Source organism: Danio aesculapii, chromosome 23 (assembly GCF_903798145.1).
Source record: "Danio aesculapii chromosome 23, fDanAes4.1, whole genome shotgun sequence".
Taxonomy (NCBI): domain Eukaryota; kingdom Metazoa; phylum Chordata; class Actinopteri; order Cypriniformes; family Danionidae; genus Danio; species Danio aesculapii.
The window spans coordinates 29,211,951-29,228,974 of record NC_079457.1 but is presented as its reverse complement, the minus strand read 5'-3'; the positions used below and the strand labels follow the sequence as shown (position 1 = coordinate 29,228,974).

The window sequence follows — 17,024 nt, the reverse complement described above, 5'->3', positions numbered from 1 at the left end:
AATTAAAAAAAATCTTTAAATCTTTAAAATTTAATTAAGTTTTAAAAATAGATTTTTTTCCACATCATTGAATAGATTTTTTTTTACTTGATGTATAAATATAAGTATAAATATTCCTTTTTAAAATACCCTTTTCCTTTTGTGTAAATATTACATTATATGGGCTGCACGGTGGCGCAGTAGGTAGCATGATTGCCTTACAGCAAGAAGGTCGCTGGTTTGAGCCCTGGCTGGGTCAGTTGGCATTTCTGTGTGGAGTTTGCTTGTTCTCCCCATGTTCACGTGGGTTTCCTCCGGGTGCTCCGGTTTCCCCCACAGTCCAAAGACATGCGCTATAGGTGAATTGAATAAGCTACAATTGGCCGTAGTGTATGTGTGTGAATTAGAGTGTATGGGTGTTTCCCAGTGATGGGTTGCAGCTGGATGGGCATCCGCTGTGTAAAACATATGCTGGATAAGTTGGCGGTTCATTCTGCGGTGGTGACCCCTGATTAATAAAGGGACTAAGCCGAAAAGAAAATGAATGAATGAACACATTATATTTTACTCCTGGTTTCCAGTAAAAATGACTAAAATGTAAATTAAAAACTAAAAATAAGATGCGTAGATATTATTAAGTTGTATAAGATTTATACAACTTCTTTTCAATATTTTAATAACATTCCTAAAATTGTTTCATTTTAATTCATTTTTTTACTTCATTGTGTGTAATGTCATTCAGTGTATTCTATATTCCTCATTCTACATTACATATCATTAACAAAAATATTTCTGATATTTTTTCAGTCCGAACTGTATTATCATATTTGAAGCTAAATTTCCATTTTACATTATCATTATTTAAAAGTTTCCATTAACAGCTGTGCTCTTAAAACACAATTGAAACTTTCAAAGATGACGAGGCAAAAACTCTGGTTTAGAAAACTCTTATTGCAGTGTAAATGTTGTTTTAATAGGAGTCAAACACCTCAGTACCTTTAATAAACACTGAATGAATTCCTGGCATTTCATGCATTCTTGCTAAGCCATTTTCATTCTTTTTTGTGACAGGACAGATTAATGTTCACCTGGTAGTGAAAGCGCTGTGCAGACTGACCGATTCCTCCTCCTCTGACCTGCACTGAGACGTGGCCACTCTGTTCCCCGACACTCGCTGCAGTCTTACACACAATACTGATGACATACACATACACACACAACACTGGCTTAATACACAATTCGTCACACTGCATGACATTAAAGGCACAGTTCACCCCAAAATTAACATTTGCTCAGCCTCAAATCAAAGCCTTTATGAGTTTCTTATTGAACACAAAAGAAGATATTTGAAGAAGTTGGAAACTTGCAACCATTTACAGTAGCACAAAATAAATACTATGAAAGTCAATGGCTACTGGTTGCCAGCATTCTTCAAAATACTTCTTCAAAATACCACCACACCACAGAGCACCATCTTACGCTGGCCGAAAGAGCTTAATGTGCTGCAATTTAAGAAAACACATGCAATTGCAAAAAATACAAGCAAATTAAGAAAAGATTTTCATCGGTTTGACAGGACACGTGCTGCAAATTCTCACAATGCAACCAAATTAAGAAAACATGCTGCAGTTTCTCACAACACATGCTAATAACACAGAACACACAGAAATTTTCAAGGGGACCCAAAAACGTGATTGACCCGACTGGAATTTGCTTAGGTTGTGGCCGAAATCGCCTACTACTCAGAAGGTACTGCACTGGAATTTAAATGTACTACTCGGCCGTTAGAAAAGCATGTTTTATACCAGTGGTAGGGAAACATTTCGCTCTCGAGCCACACGTGGCTCTTTGACCAAAAATATGTGTCTCTCCAGCTGTCTCCCTTCAATAATATTTACCGTATAAAAAATTATAACCGTCACTTTCCTATCGAAAATACAATTACAATTCCCTCTTTATTGTAATTTTTACAGCAAAATTAATAAGAACTCTGTTAACAATAAAAGGCTGTCTTTCTTCATTTATGGACTTGCTCAACATTTGATGCTTCATATTTGTTTATTTTTGAGTTGTGCATTGACATAAATTAAGATTTAGTTTAAACCTGTATATTTAGAGTAGTAATACAGTAGCAAATGCATTTTTAAAGAGGCATTTTGAGATATACATCCATCCAAAAGTCTCTTTAAAAAATGCATTTGCTAAAAAAAATCAGAAATGGCTCTTTGTTTAAAAAAGGTTCCCGACCCCTGTTCTATACAGTATGAATGTGAGTAGTATGAATGGAGCTCGGATGTACTACATCTGCCATTTTGTCATGATCATGTGACCTACCAGCGTCAGTTGCGTTGCTTCACTCCCATTCAGTGCACCACAATATAGTGTAGTGTCCATCAGATGCACATTTCAGAATCTCGCCGGAATTAGTAGGTCATCCGCGTACATCCAGGTACTTCTCACATACTGTTTTTCGAATTCTATGAAGTCGGACATACTGTTCGCTTACTGTTTTCAGCGTACTATAAAGTATGGAAGTATGCAATTTCAGACGCAGCTTTATAGTGCTGTGACTATCGCTTAGTGAATATGTAGGTGATCATCAGTTTTTTGTTTAGTTTAATATCCAGATAACACAATTCCTGTCTTTTATATATTGTCAGCCTAAATAACCATAACCTAAACAACCGGGTTTGCCATGTTTTTGTGTCCCCTTGAAACATTTCCCTTGCGTTCAGTGCTATTTGCATGTCTTGTGAGAACCTGCAGCATGTTTTCTTCAACTGTTTGATTTGTAAGAATTTGCAGTGCGTTTTCTTAATGTGTTTGCATTGTGAGGATTTGCAATTGCATGTGGTTTCTCAAATTACAGCGCGGTAAGCTCTCTCAGCCACCGTACCATCTGCATGGTTTTACATTCAAAAACAGTACAGTATTCGCAAGACAGAATGTGCTGGTCCAGTGTGCAAAGCCTCAATTTTTCAACACACACTTCTCATTGGTTGTGTGATCTGTGTCATGTGACATTATCACAATACGCCTTCAAAGCCTATTTGAACTGGGCCATGTGAGTTGTATCGCTAAGATTCTATATACTGTATATATATATATATATATATATATATATATATATATATATATATATATATATATATATATATATATATGCAACTGTTGTCTTAAGCTTAGCTTTTTCTCACTCTCACACACAAACACACGCACATACTGTACAGACACATACAAGCGCACACACTTATAAGTGCACATGCTCTGCATCATTTCCGCAAATGTGTTCAAACAGCTGTCAAACAACACTAACGACTTAGCATTTATTTTCAAACTTCTGGTTTTATCTAAAAATATGGTGTAAACTAGTTTCACTCTGTTTCTGTCAGTGTTTCCTTTATATAAATTACAGACTACAGAGATCAATGATACTTCAGGTCCAAAAAATTATAATTAATTAAGATGTGTAAATTTGTCTATGTTTTCACAGCAAAACGATAAAAGAAATGCCACAAAATTAACAAAAACTCGCCATTTTAGTCACAATAATTCCTGGAGGCATTGTTTAATACACTGTTATAAACCAGTGACAGTAATGTGATGGGATCGGTTTGTGGTGATGTACCTGGAGGACACCTCGTATTTGTCTGGGATGACGGTACAGGAGACTCCTGCTACACTCACTGAGTGCTGGATGTCTTCAGCTCTCTGGCCCAGATTAGAGCCAGACACGGTGACCACTGTGCCGCCCTCCACTGGACCAGACAGAGGCTCAATCTGCAAGAAAACAAAAAGAATACATTTTACAACGATTGAAGATCCAGACTCGTGAACAAACCAAAAAAAATAAATCTTTTTTTTTTTGTAGAATAAAATGCTGTATATACTCAGCCAAGGTATGTACAGTATGAATATTTTCCTCAGTTAAAAGATTCACAATACAGTTATAATTAAAATAGTTTAGTGTATGTAAGAGTGCTGAAATGATGATTTATGGCTCACTGCAGGAGAAAGAAATAATATTTTTAAGAAAACAATTAAAATTTGCCACAAAGTTTGTTAAAACTCATTTCAGTTGGAAAAATCAGAATTCTATTCTGCGAAATCCTGGGGGCACGGTTTATTACGTTATTTAATTAAAATTTTTTATTCAAGTGGAGATTTATGGCTCAATGCTTAAGTAAAAAAACACCTGTGAAAAAATGATGTGTTGTTAAAATTTACAAGCACAGTGATAAATTGACACCAGTTATATTTAAAAGTGCAATAGATTTTACATTAGACTGAAATACCCCAGGTGCACCATTAATATGTTGATAACTTTAATGAATGGAATTTATTGTTTTAAATATAACGTCAAATAAACTTTATTGCACTGATAAGTAAAACATAAATCTTTTGTTATATTATTAAATGTTTCTATTGTCACTTTTGATACATACATCCCATTATAAAAGCATAAAAAAAGCATAAAAGCTATTTTTTCTTCATTTATCTTCCACCTAGAAACCAAACAGAAAACTGGCAACCATATTGAAACTACAACACCGCAGATTTTCCTTCAGAAAAAGCTCAAGTCACTGCACGCAAATGTCTATGAGGTCATTAGATCATCATGTCAGGGGAAAATCTGTGATCTGTTTGTACATGCAGCAGACAAAACAGTTACTGTACAAATAAGCAGGTCAGTGTGGAAACGACAAGCCCTCAGGGTGAGAAAGCTCAACATTTAAAGGACAAGGGTCACTCCTTTAAGGGGAATGATGTTTACTTTAAAAAAAAATAAAAAAAGGGGGTTTAAAAAAATCTTATTACAATTCAGGTTAGGCTGTTTTTACAGGAATATTATACACATAAATTAAAGATTGGATAATTAGGTTAGCTAACTTCTGTTAGCTAAAATAATATAAATTCTATTGTATAATATGAAGGGGTACATTATTACAAAATATTTGTTGTAATTTCAGACCATTGGAAAACTTTTTTTTTCTTGTTTAAAGCATAGTATCACTATAATTACATGCTATTCTGAATAATATACCACATTTTGGACTTGGCTTCCATTAAAATTTCTGCAACTCCTATGTTTGTTATTTTAATTTAAAAAATATATAATCTCTTTTTTTTTCAAATAAAAAATGAATAATTTTGGGTTTGACTGTACATTCTTTCTTTTTCCTTCGGCTTAGTCTCTTATTTTTCAGGGGTCGCCACAGCAGAATGAACCACCAACTATTCCAGCATATGTTTTACGCAGCGGATGCCCTTCCAGCCTCAACCCAGTACTAGGAAACACCCACACACACTCATACATTACGGCCAATTTTGTTTACCCAATTCACCTATAGTGTACGTCTTTGGACTGTGGGGGAAACCGGAGCACTAGGAGGTAACGCATACGACCACGGGGAGAACAAGCTTGACTGTATATATATATATATATATATATATATATATATATATATATATATATATATATATATATATATATATATATATATATATATATATATATAATTCTGACTTCAACTGTATATGTATATATATATATATATATATATATATATATATATATATATATATATATATATATATATATATATATATATATATATATATATATATACATACATACATATATATATATATACAGTTGAAGTCAGAATTATTAGCCCCCCTTTCATTTTTTTTTTCTTTTTTAAATATTTCCCAAATGATGTTTGAGTAAAGAAATTTTCACAGTATGTCTGACAATATTTTTTCTTCTGGAGAAAGTCTGATTTGTTTTATTTCAGCTAGAATAAAAGCAGTTATTAATTTTTTAAAAACCATTTTATGATCAAAATTATTAGCCCCTTTAAGCTAAATTTTTTTCTGATAGTCTACAGAACAAACCATCGTTATACAATAACTTGCCTAATTCCCCTAACCTGCCTAGTTAACCTAATTAACCTAGTTAAGCTTTTAAATGTCACTTTAAGCGGTATAGAAGTGTCTTTAAAAATATCTAGTCAAATATTATTTACAGTCATCATGGCAAAGATAAAATAAATCAGTTATTAGAAATGAATTATTATAAACTATTATGTTTAGAAATGTGTTGAAAAAAAATCTTCTCTTCGTTAAACAGAACTTGGGGAAGAAAATAAACAGGGGGGCTAATAATTCTGACTTCAACTGTATATGTTTTTTACATATAAATTATAGCTGTATATTGGGACGATGGGTAAAGATCAATCAGGGTCTGTTTTACAGCAGGAGTGCACTTGGATTGGACTGACTGCTCAAATAGACAACTCTTGATATAACACATCATAGAATAGAATCAAAGAGCACAAGTGAAAGATGAGTGTCCAGGATCTTATTACTCTCTTCCGTTTCTTTGCATGTTACTATACCAGCCTTTTCTTTTTCATTCATTCATTCATTCATTTATTAATTTTCCTTCGGCTTAGTCCCTGATTTACCAGGGGTCAACACAGCGGAATGAACCACCAACTACTCTGTCAGCCTTCAAAAAGCTGCATTGTCATTTGACTGGGTTGTCACCCTGACCTTTATCCCTTTAGGAACAGCAATCCTCACAATGTGATTTTCCTACATAAAGCGTAAAGAGGTGCATGGATCTCCTCACTGTGTGTATGTAAGGTGCAGGGCAGGTCTGCTGGACATGTTCAGTGCAGGAACTTTTGTAGACGCAGCTGGAGCGAGACCCTTCACACCACACACACTCGTACTGCGGATCAGCCGTGTGACAGCGACTGCAGTCTGATCGGCCCACGGAGCAGTTATACAGCCGCACTGCAAAGACAAAACACATGTGAAACAACAAGTGCCTTTATTATTTCTAGAACTAACATACAATAAACCCTTTTCACATTTCTGGGTTTCTCAATAGCGGAAGGCATCATGGTTGGGTAAATTTGGAGCACAGTGAATGGGAGAATACCACAAATATTTTTATTGACAATCCTATTTGCTGAAATAATAAAAGGAAAAATGCCAAGATGGTGTTCTCAAGACTTTCAGAAAAAGGAAAAAAATAGTGTAAGACTGATGACGACAGCCAGAGGAGAGAATAATGTCAAATTTACTCTCAGCCCCATAGATGCTGGATTAGAAAGATCTTGCATAAGCGGTAATTCTCTTTTTGTAATTTGATGCAAAGATGAAACAGTAAATGCATGTAAATGCATATAAATGTTCATAAGTTTTTAAAAAAAAATCCAGTTATTAAAAATGTTCAAGGATTTAAGATTATGATGACTGAAAACATCATAACAGTCTGGTGAAAAGGCCAATTTCAGTGATTTGAACTCATGTGATACGTCAAGCTGCAACACTGTTTCCACCTGGTGTTGGAATTTAAATCTGTTAGCATTAGTAATAGCATTCCAATTTGTCTCCGTAAACAGTTGCGTTGAAATTTCATTAATTCCTTCTTATCTTGACATGAATCAAAATTCTATTTCGATTTTGGCCTTGAGAAAAAAAAAAACATTAATAGAGATTAAAAAAAGTATTGTGTCATATCCCGTCCCCTTTCCAGCTGTCTGCATTCATTTCTCCAAAAAGCTCAGTTTCACATGGAAATGGGTAAAATCGTGTAACATGATTTTTGGAGCATTGAGCATTTTCGGAAGTGTATTCGATTCATTCCTGTTTTTGAAAGTGTTGTTTTGCTCTGGTCATACGATCATACTCAAAACACACAGATGTAAAGTCATATTTTAGCTAAAGGTGCACCTGAATGGTCAAATACAATTAAAAATGTGTAAAAATTTGTCGAACCAAGGACAAAATCATTAACTGCTCTTAACTGAAAGACTTTTGTAGCTTTGATAAGAAACAAACCAAGTTCTTACAGATTAATTTAGTTTCATTTGCATAATTTTATTCTATTGTTTTAAATTTTCTATTATTTTGAAGCCTTTTTGTTAGTTTGTTTTTTATTTGGTCCCATTCTGCTTTGATAATGAGAATTGTGAAAATGCATGGCCATTGAAATGTATTGGTATTTCAACCCTACAAGAGTGCTTGGTGTGACAAGTCCTGTTAACTCATGTTACAGTACGCAGAATGTGGATGTCAGCCACAATTTTGATCGTAATCTGGGTTTTGAACACCTTGTTTTGGTGTGCTTCCCCAAAGTGCATCCCATAATGGTACATCCTCATCACGTGTGCACTCAGTAGGCAGATAATAGCTGGTCTTTTGTAGCATGAACATTTACACTTTGAAAGCAGTCCAGTGAGATGTCTTTTCGACTACCTCCTGAAGTGGTCAAAAGTGGACACCATATTTACATTTAGTCATTTAGTGGATGCTTTAGTCAAAAGAACTTTTAGTGCTCAGAGAATTTAAACCTTTTTTTATGTGCTCAGGTGATCAAGGACGGGTTTTCAGTTGTCATTGGGAAAGAGAAGATCATTCCATCAGCGAGGAACATTGAATATAAGGTTTTGGAAAGTGACTACAAGGTCGCGCTCACCTTCTGACCAGAGGCTCCTATATTTACATCTGTATTTAGCATTATCCTCTTGTTTTGGCCAGTTTAACCTGGTATCTTAAAGGGGTTGTCCACTACGATATTATATTTTAAGCTTTAGTTGATGTGTAATGTATCTGTGTGAACATAACATCTCTGAATGTAAGATGCTCAAGTTCAATGCAAAGGGAGACATTATCTGCGTCTCAAATTGCACACTATACACTCGTGCACTATGTACTTATGCACTTACACACTCAACAGCATAATATATGTATGTAGTGTTGTCCTAAATGGAACACTAATGTTTTTTTACTAAGCGGAAATTCAAACCGTTTCCCTGATGACGTTTGACGGTTGCCAAATCAGTGAAATAAATGACCAAACTATCAAATAATACCTAAGTATACCATGAGTATAACCGCATTCACCATCAGGAGGCGCTATAATCACTCTCGTAAGAAAATTTTGTTTTCACCATCCAAAATAAATAAAGTTATCCAACATGTGCGCCCGATAGCTCCGCCCCTTCCGCTACGTGAGCAAACCTGCGGTCGTTGAGTGTGTGAAGTGTCCATCATTCCACACTTCATTTTATCGGCTGAATGAGTGCATCATCCGGGTAATTAAAGTGCACTTATTATTTTTAGAGTTTTCAGTGTGAACGCACTTCTTACACTATTTATACTACAAAATGGTGTAGAATAATGCATAAGTATGCGATTTGGGACGCAGCTATTGGCTTTTACAGAGTTAGCTTAGCAAAGCCTACAATAAACGAACTTTGGGGACTACAAAAAAATAGATCCGGGCTAGTGAGATCACAAATGCTTCAGGTTACGCGCATTCACCATGCGCATACAGTCTGCGCAACAATGGGGCGTTTGTCAGAGAAGCTGTAGTGCTGTAATGTAGCAGAGAAAGCTAAAATGGCTTCTAAACACTGCTATTTCCACAGAGCTTGTTCTTTTTCTGTATTTGGGCTTCCAAAGGACACTACACAAAGAGAGAAGTGCTTACAATTTAATTTTATTTATGTTCCAGAGAATTATAAAAATATATAGCTAGCCTTAGACAAAGGACAGCTTCCAGACTCTCTGAAAGTTCAGTGCTGGATTCGGCTAAAAACTCCTCCAACCGATGAAGCTGTGGATTGGGAGTCACAACCTGTAAGAATTTTTATTTGTAAAAATGTATCAATTACATGCAGTTTCTAGCATTAACAGTATGTTGTGGTGAAGATGTACACAAAGATGTAAACAACAGGAAATGCTGTTTGGCACCGCTAACAATTTAGCTACAAATTCATATTTTTCTATCAGACTGCTGTAAACACCCACAATCTTCACTAGCGCTGCAGTGTCTCTCTATGCCGACGCTTTCCCTGCGTTCTACATTTCAAATAACAAATACTTACACATGCTTATTCCGAATATATGTGAAAGACACTTGTCAGATTTTATTTTAGAGAGCTGTGTCCTCAAATGGATACAGCTAACAGCTACTTTGACTGACTGTTTACACAGCGTGTGCTTGAAGGCGTGTGTCGCTTTTCCTGGTGATGTGGAGCTGATCTGCAAATCACAGCAAATTATATTAGCTGACCAATCAGAGTCTCTTGAGGCCGGCGTTTCGGTGGAACAAGGAAATATGTCGTTTACATGTTAGCTAAGTAGCTGTATATAATCAAATTAAGATATATGAAAAAATAACGTGATTTTCTACAAGTGAAGAATGAGCACACATTGCTTTGCATCTTATAAACACAACCAAGCCTTAAAATACACTGTGGACCACCCCTTTAATAATAGGTTTTAATAGGTCCATAGAACACAGCACACTGAAACAGCTAAAAGTTAGAGATTATTGGCTACTGTACCATGCAGGTCTTCTGGGTAATCTATCTTGAAGGAGTCCCTCCTTCTGACGGAGATCAGGCTCTCATATTCCTCCACAGCAGCAGAGTATGAGTACTTTGAAACCGAAATGCAAATATAGTTTATTTAAGCTACTGCTGACCACTTTTAGTCAATATTTGGGTTTTAGCTCAATTTGTTGTGCTAGCAGACCTGGTGCAGCTGGCAGGTGATGAAGAACAGAGACGCCTGAGTATCATCCCCCTCCACAAACGCATCCACCACCACCGATCGGCCCTCGATCACCAACACACACTGGTAGTCAAGTTCTTTGTCCTTGAAAAAAAAAGATACACAAATATTTAATGCTCTACAAATCATAATCAGTTGAAATTCTTGATTCTGATTGGCTAGAGGGTACAAATCATTTTATGCACAGGTAGTTCTAGTCAGTTTTGATCACAGTTTGAGTAATAATCATAACCAGTAGTAACCACAGTAACTCAATAACAGCCTCCTTCCTCTGTCTAATCTCGATGACATGGATGTGTGCTTCACTAGGGAGCCGATCATACAACTCTCAAATATGCTCAAAAATTGAGAGTTAGCTTACATGTGTTACTATGAGCTATTAGATATCCCTGTGTCATTTAAATGAAAACACATGATTGCGCTCACACTCCCTCTGTGTCTGACTGTGATTGATTCAAAGCGAGGAGATCTAGCATTCATAAAATTTGGTTAATTATTGCACTGTCAAGAGAATTAGTAGTTTTAACTTGTCTATATTTTGGCAAATCTTGGCACAGAATAAGTTGGGTATTCGACTTGCCAGGTGGGTGTTTGTTTGCCTCTGTATAGTATATTTAAAATCTTTTAAAACACAGTGATCTATTGATTATTCCTTACTTAATATTAATAATAACATGCATAATATAAAGTACACTACCGGTCAAACGTTTGGGGTCAGTACGATTTTTAAATGTTTTAAAATAATCTTCACCTGCTCACCAAGGCTGCATTTATTTCATCACAAATACAGAACAAATTGTAAAATGGTTTTGCACTATAAAATAACTGTTCAAAAGTAGTTTATAATTTAATTGAATAATTTATTTCAGTGATTTAATGATGAATTTTCAGCGTCATTATTCCAGTCTTAAGAAGACATGATCCTTCAGAAATCACTGTAATATTAATTATTTCATTATTATTATTATTATTATTATTATTATTATCATTATTATTATTATTATTATTATTATTATTATTATTATTATTATTATTATTATCATTATTATTAATGGTATTAGTAATAAAAGCAATATTGACTGTAGTAATAGTTTCATTTTAAACTACATACAATAAGAAAGCAGTTATTGAATATTTTATAATAATATTATAATTTTTTTTTCTATTAATAAATGCCGCCGAACAGAAAAGTTTTCTTTAAAAAAAATAAAATAATGTAATGTAAACGGCAAGAGAAAGTTTGGGGTTAGTACGCTCTTTGATTTTTTTTTCTTCTCTGAAAATAATTCCTACTTTTTAACAAGTATTTATGTAAGTGACCTAAACTGACAATTAAAAAGTTGTATAAAACTTCTATTCTATTAGTACATTTTTACTAAATGTTATATTTAACAAATAATCCAGTTACAGTTTTGAAAATTCTAAAGTTCTTAATTTCTGATATTTACTGAACTAGACAGTGTAACCAATTTGATTTTTAACACTGGGCAAAAGATTAGTGCATAAATCTACCACTAGCTCACTAAAAAATCTATAAATAACATGATCTGTCTGACAGCAGCGTTCCACGAGGCAAAGACTGTCAGAAGGAAGAGTTCCATCATCTGGTACAAATAGTACCAGATGATGTACCTTTTTGGCACGTAAAGATGCTCTTGAAGCTTTGTATGATTACAGTTGAACCACTGAAGACACATGGAAGGTTTTGACAATGTTTTTGACTCCTTGTCTGTACTTTGAACATCTCAGGACAATTGCTATCTATGGAGGATGAGGGAGCTTTAGATTTAATCTAAAATATCTTCATTTGTTATCTGAAGACAAACAAAGGAGTCAGGAGATGGGATCAACATGAGGGTGAGTAACTAATTATTCACAGAATTTTTTATTTTTGGGTGAACTACCCACTTTAATCTATTCCTATACTGTAGATCAGGGGTAATTAGAGTTGGAACTAACTGTGTAGGCTCTGGCCCTCCAGGAACTGTGCTTAACACCTGTGCTGTAGATGCTCAATTTCCTCAAACCTCATTGACAGAAGGTGTTTTTTGGTGATATTTTCTTATGTCCTCATAGATACTGTCTGGATGACACTTTAAACAAAGTCTACAAGATGATCGGACTAAAGGTTACACTTGGTTACAGCATCAAATCACTGTGTTCTACTAATTTACAATGACTCCCTCAGACAATGGTACCATTGTTTGAGCATGTTTCTACACTGCCTCTACATTGTTTCTGCATTATATGATAATTCGTCATTATGAGACAATTTCTTTCAGATTTTTCCTTCCGTTAAGAAACCACAGTTGGTTAAATAAGCCAGTCAATCAGCCCCTTGTTGTCTAAGTGAGCATAACCAGACATTATACTAACAGTCTGTATCTGCTAAACTATCAAGTCCTAACAGGCTCTAACAGATGCTGTGTTACCTGATAGAGGTGTAAGTTGCGTCCCAGCAGCGTGATCTTTCTTTCAACATTGACAGGTAAGAGCGAACTGCCCTGAATCCTCTCCACACATGGACAGGCCTGAGAGCCTCGGCTCACCAGTAAACTCTCCTCCTCCTGATCACACATACAGATGGACAAATACTGTATTACACACACCACTGCTCTGAACGGTGCAGACTCAACCTCTGCTATATTAAGTAACATGCGTGATGAGCAGAATGACAAGACAACAGGAGTGAGTGTGTTAGACAGATTTGAGGAACACAAAAATGGACAAATAACAAGGGGGAAAAGCCACGTGAAGCAAATTTAATGACTAAAGAAATGCTCTGGGATTAATAGATTGCTTTTTCTTACTTTGTGTTTTCAAGTACTCCATTATGCCCATAGAATAAAGAGGATAACTACACAGACCTTTCAAAATTTCAGCAAAATTTTCAGCACTTTGAAACGCATTTTAGGGCCCTAACATACACTCACAACAAGGTGCAAGTCATGTTTGGCGTGATTTGTTGCTATTTTCACACCAGTGCTACTGTAATTATCATGTTTTGTGCCACATTGTTTAAATTTATTTATTAAAATTTTGCAAAACTTAAATTTGTGGCACTTTGTGGACTCATTTGTGTGCTGGTCTAAAAAGGAGGTGTGTCAAGGTGCACTGCTGGCACATTGCTATTTTGAGGAACTATGCATCATTATATAGGGAAGGTTTGGATATAACTCATTTTTTTGACCACACTTCTTTATTATTGTTCATTTATTTGTTTGCTGGAAATTATAACTGAATTTAAAAATAGCTTTAAAACAAATCTTTGTGCTTAACAAACTAAATTAAATATGTAGGCTGATGGAAGTCTTCAGTAGAGCGAGTTTCCACCATTTCCTTACTCCATGAAAGTAAAAGAGTGAAGTAAAGAGTAAAATTAAAGTAAAGAGGCCAAATGGAGAAGGCTCGTTCTTTATCCTGGCGGTGCAGATGGTCTGTTTAATGTGGTTTTCTTGCTGGTAAAGCATTCAGTTTTTCCACTTACAAAATCCGCCATGTAAATAGGGAATGTGCCACGGCGAGACGCAACTGGCTCTTAAAGAGAATGTGAGATGCGACTCTAATTGGTTTAATGCATGTTGTGCTCAAAACACACCCATAACTCATTTAGAGAATAAGCTCAACCCTGCTAGACCACGCGCCAGGATATTTTCAGTCCTTAAAATAGTAAAACTGGATTAAGACACGCCCTTATTGCTTTCGTGCCCTGTGATTTAGACTTTGTGCTTAGATGGTTAAAATAGAGCCCTTAAAGTTTACATGTATAGGCCATATACTATCTATTACAATATTATCAATTTTTTTTCTTCCATAACTGACTTATGGACTTATGCATAAATTATATGAATAAAAATACATTGTATTTAAACTGAATTTAAATAAAAAGTACGCTGACAAAAATGTTAATTGAACTCTTCAAAAAAAAAAAAACAACAACATACACTTTGGGGTTTGGTTTGATTTGCTTTTAAACCAATTTTGGGTCAAATATAGACAAATCCAGCCTTTGGTTTTTAAAGTGTAATTTAAATTTAATTGAAAATTATCAAAATGTTGTTTGTCCATATTTGATCCAAATGAGGTTATGACAAGCTATGTTTTTTTAGAGTGTACTATCAATTACCAGGTTGATAAATAGGATTTTCACACCTGGAATTGACTCCTGCATTTAAATTAAATAGATAATTCACATACATATACAGATATGCTGAAAATGCTAAATGAACCCTATTTAAAGAGATAAATCAAACAAAAATAAACACTGTCATCAATTACTATTCTTCATGTTGTTCCAAACTTAAGTGTGACTTTCTTTAATGTATCACAAAAGAAAATTCTCTGAAAAATCTTTTTTTAACTCTTTTGGTTGACTCAAGACACTAAAACTTCCCCCAAAACATGCTTTTCTAAAGTTCAGGAGAACAAAAAAGTCAAATAGCTTTGGAACAACATGTAAATTAAAGAAAAAAGTTTTTTTTGTATACACAATGTCTCAAAAGACCATTACTCTACTCAAATACTACACAAAAAAATGATTTGCTGCTTGTTCAAACTACTTATTTAAAGTAAGGTTTTTTCACAATTCTTAAGTTTTTTTTTGTGACATTTTAATTTTAAAATGTTAAATTTAATTATCAAGTTTTATGTTCAATCCACCTAAGTTTGTGAAATGATAAAGTTCACTTAATCGATTTATTGTTGGGACAACATGAAGGAATTATGTGGAAGCGAGTGTTTTTTAACAGTGTAAAGCAAATTCTAGTTTTTTCTTTTACAAACTGAATGAGAAATCTAAATGAATTTCTGCGCAAATCAACATTCTCATCCCAGAACATTCCTGAGTCGTTAAATGCCTCAAACGCACAATTAAGCTTGAATCACTACCGCTTTCATCAGTCCAATTAAACATCCCATCATTCATCCATATAAACTCCCTCTAAAGGTACGTTCAACCTCCAGCTTCTGCAGCGCAAACAAGCGAGCAGCGTTGGCCCCCAGGAGCCACACTCACCATCATCAAAAGGTCATCCGAGTCGGACTGGTAGTCAGTATCTGGAGCGAGAGCGAAATCGGCTGAATCCGGGCCTGCCTCGCCATCGCCAGAGGGGGCGCTAGCGGACGACACTGGTAGTCCCGTCTCTAAAAGGGCATCCACGTTCATCTCCGTCTGTGATAGGGTGGCCACTTCAGATGGCAGAACTTCACTTAATGGCCCCATCGTCACCACTTCGCCAGCTCTCAATGCGGGAAGCGTCACTTCAGGCGTCGAGTGTCTCACAAGCTCTTCATGGTATTGCAAGGTCGGGGTCGACAGCAAACCTACCTGGATGCTCTCCTCCACCTGAGAGGCATTCTGCGAGAGGGTTGTGGCCTCTGTGATGGTGTCGGTGGGCAGTGGAGTGGCGCTGGTTGTAGCATGGTTGGGGGTTGTGGGCGGATTGTTGATTGGGGTTGTGGTTTCCAGTGGTGTAGTGGGAGCGACGGTGGGCTCTGGAGTGGTCGTCATTATAATTGCTTCAGTCGTAATGCCAGCTTCAGTGGTGGAGAGGACTGTTGTTGTGCTGGTGGTGGTGGTGGTGGGTGTGGAGGTGGTATATGTGTACGAGTCTTTTATTGTTTGAGGAGCAGACGTAGGGAAGGTAAACTTGAGACAAACACAGGACAACAGAAAAAAATGAAGGGGAGAAATGAAATAAATGGCAACTGAAATAACTTAAATACAAAATGCTAAATAATAGACAATGACGCTAAGCAAAAATCAAGAAACAAACAAGCAGGTGTTACATTCATTTGAACCAAAAAATTGTTACTTGAAAGCCAAAGAAATTGAAAAAGCATGCAGTTGGAGCTGGAAGTCTGAAGCAACACTAGAAATTGCTCATTTAATACTTCCATTACCTTTATATTACCTTTTAAACATAACAATTAAATGTAGAAACGCAGGGGTTTTTATGCAAAGACAAAACAACCATTCTTGTTCACTAGTGCATAAAGCAAATCGAACATTTACATTTTTAAAATCTTTTGTACACACCCTTATGCTGATTAAATAATTTAGGAAAAATACATGTAAATAATTAAATACACACTAAAACAACAATATAAAAAGCTGAAGGTCTTCATTAATTAATTTTTTTATAAAAAATTAATACTTCAACTCTGTCAGAATTTACTGAATTGGTAGGTTTTGTCACATGACCTCCATGGCACACAGCACATGACATCTAAAAAGCTGAGATTTTATTTGAGTAATAATATATTTTGTGAAGTGTGAAGGAACAACAGAACTGTGTGTAGGTATAGTGTGTCCACACACAATAAGTCTCTTTTTTTAATTTCCTGATGTTAAAATAGGATCCAAATCTGTGCCATTTTGAGGCGCACTGCAACGTGACGTAGGATCGTGGTTTCCCCGCCCACCAAACTGATTGAAAGACGCGTTT

At 35.4% G+C, this 17,024-nt stretch overlaps 1 protein-coding gene across 5 annotated transcripts in view; it reads right to left on the bottom strand.

Moving 5' to 3' along the window:
* The window catches only part of plxnb1a (plexin b1a), a 159,736-nt gene that overhangs the window by 36,223 nt on the left and 106,489 nt on the right, over positions 1 to 17,024 (bottom strand). For all 5 annotated transcript variants that reach the window (XM_056448692.1, XM_056448694.1, XM_056448696.1 and 2 more), the window contains exons 11-17: positions 15,593 to 16,225; positions 13,011 to 13,145; positions 10,540 to 10,662; positions 10,350 to 10,443; positions 6,617 to 6,783; positions 3,608 to 3,759; positions 1,068 to 1,173 (exon numbers count right to left, since the gene is read on the bottom strand). In XM_056448692.1, the coding sequence (XP_056304667.1) occupies positions 1,068 to 1,173; positions 3,608 to 3,759; positions 6,617 to 6,783; positions 10,350 to 10,443; positions 10,540 to 10,662; positions 13,011 to 13,145; positions 15,593 to 16,225 (1,410 nt within the window). The remainder of the gene's footprint in view (positions 1 to 1,067; positions 1,174 to 3,607; positions 3,760 to 6,616; positions 6,784 to 10,349; positions 10,444 to 10,539; positions 10,663 to 13,010; positions 13,146 to 15,592; positions 16,226 to 17,024) is intronic.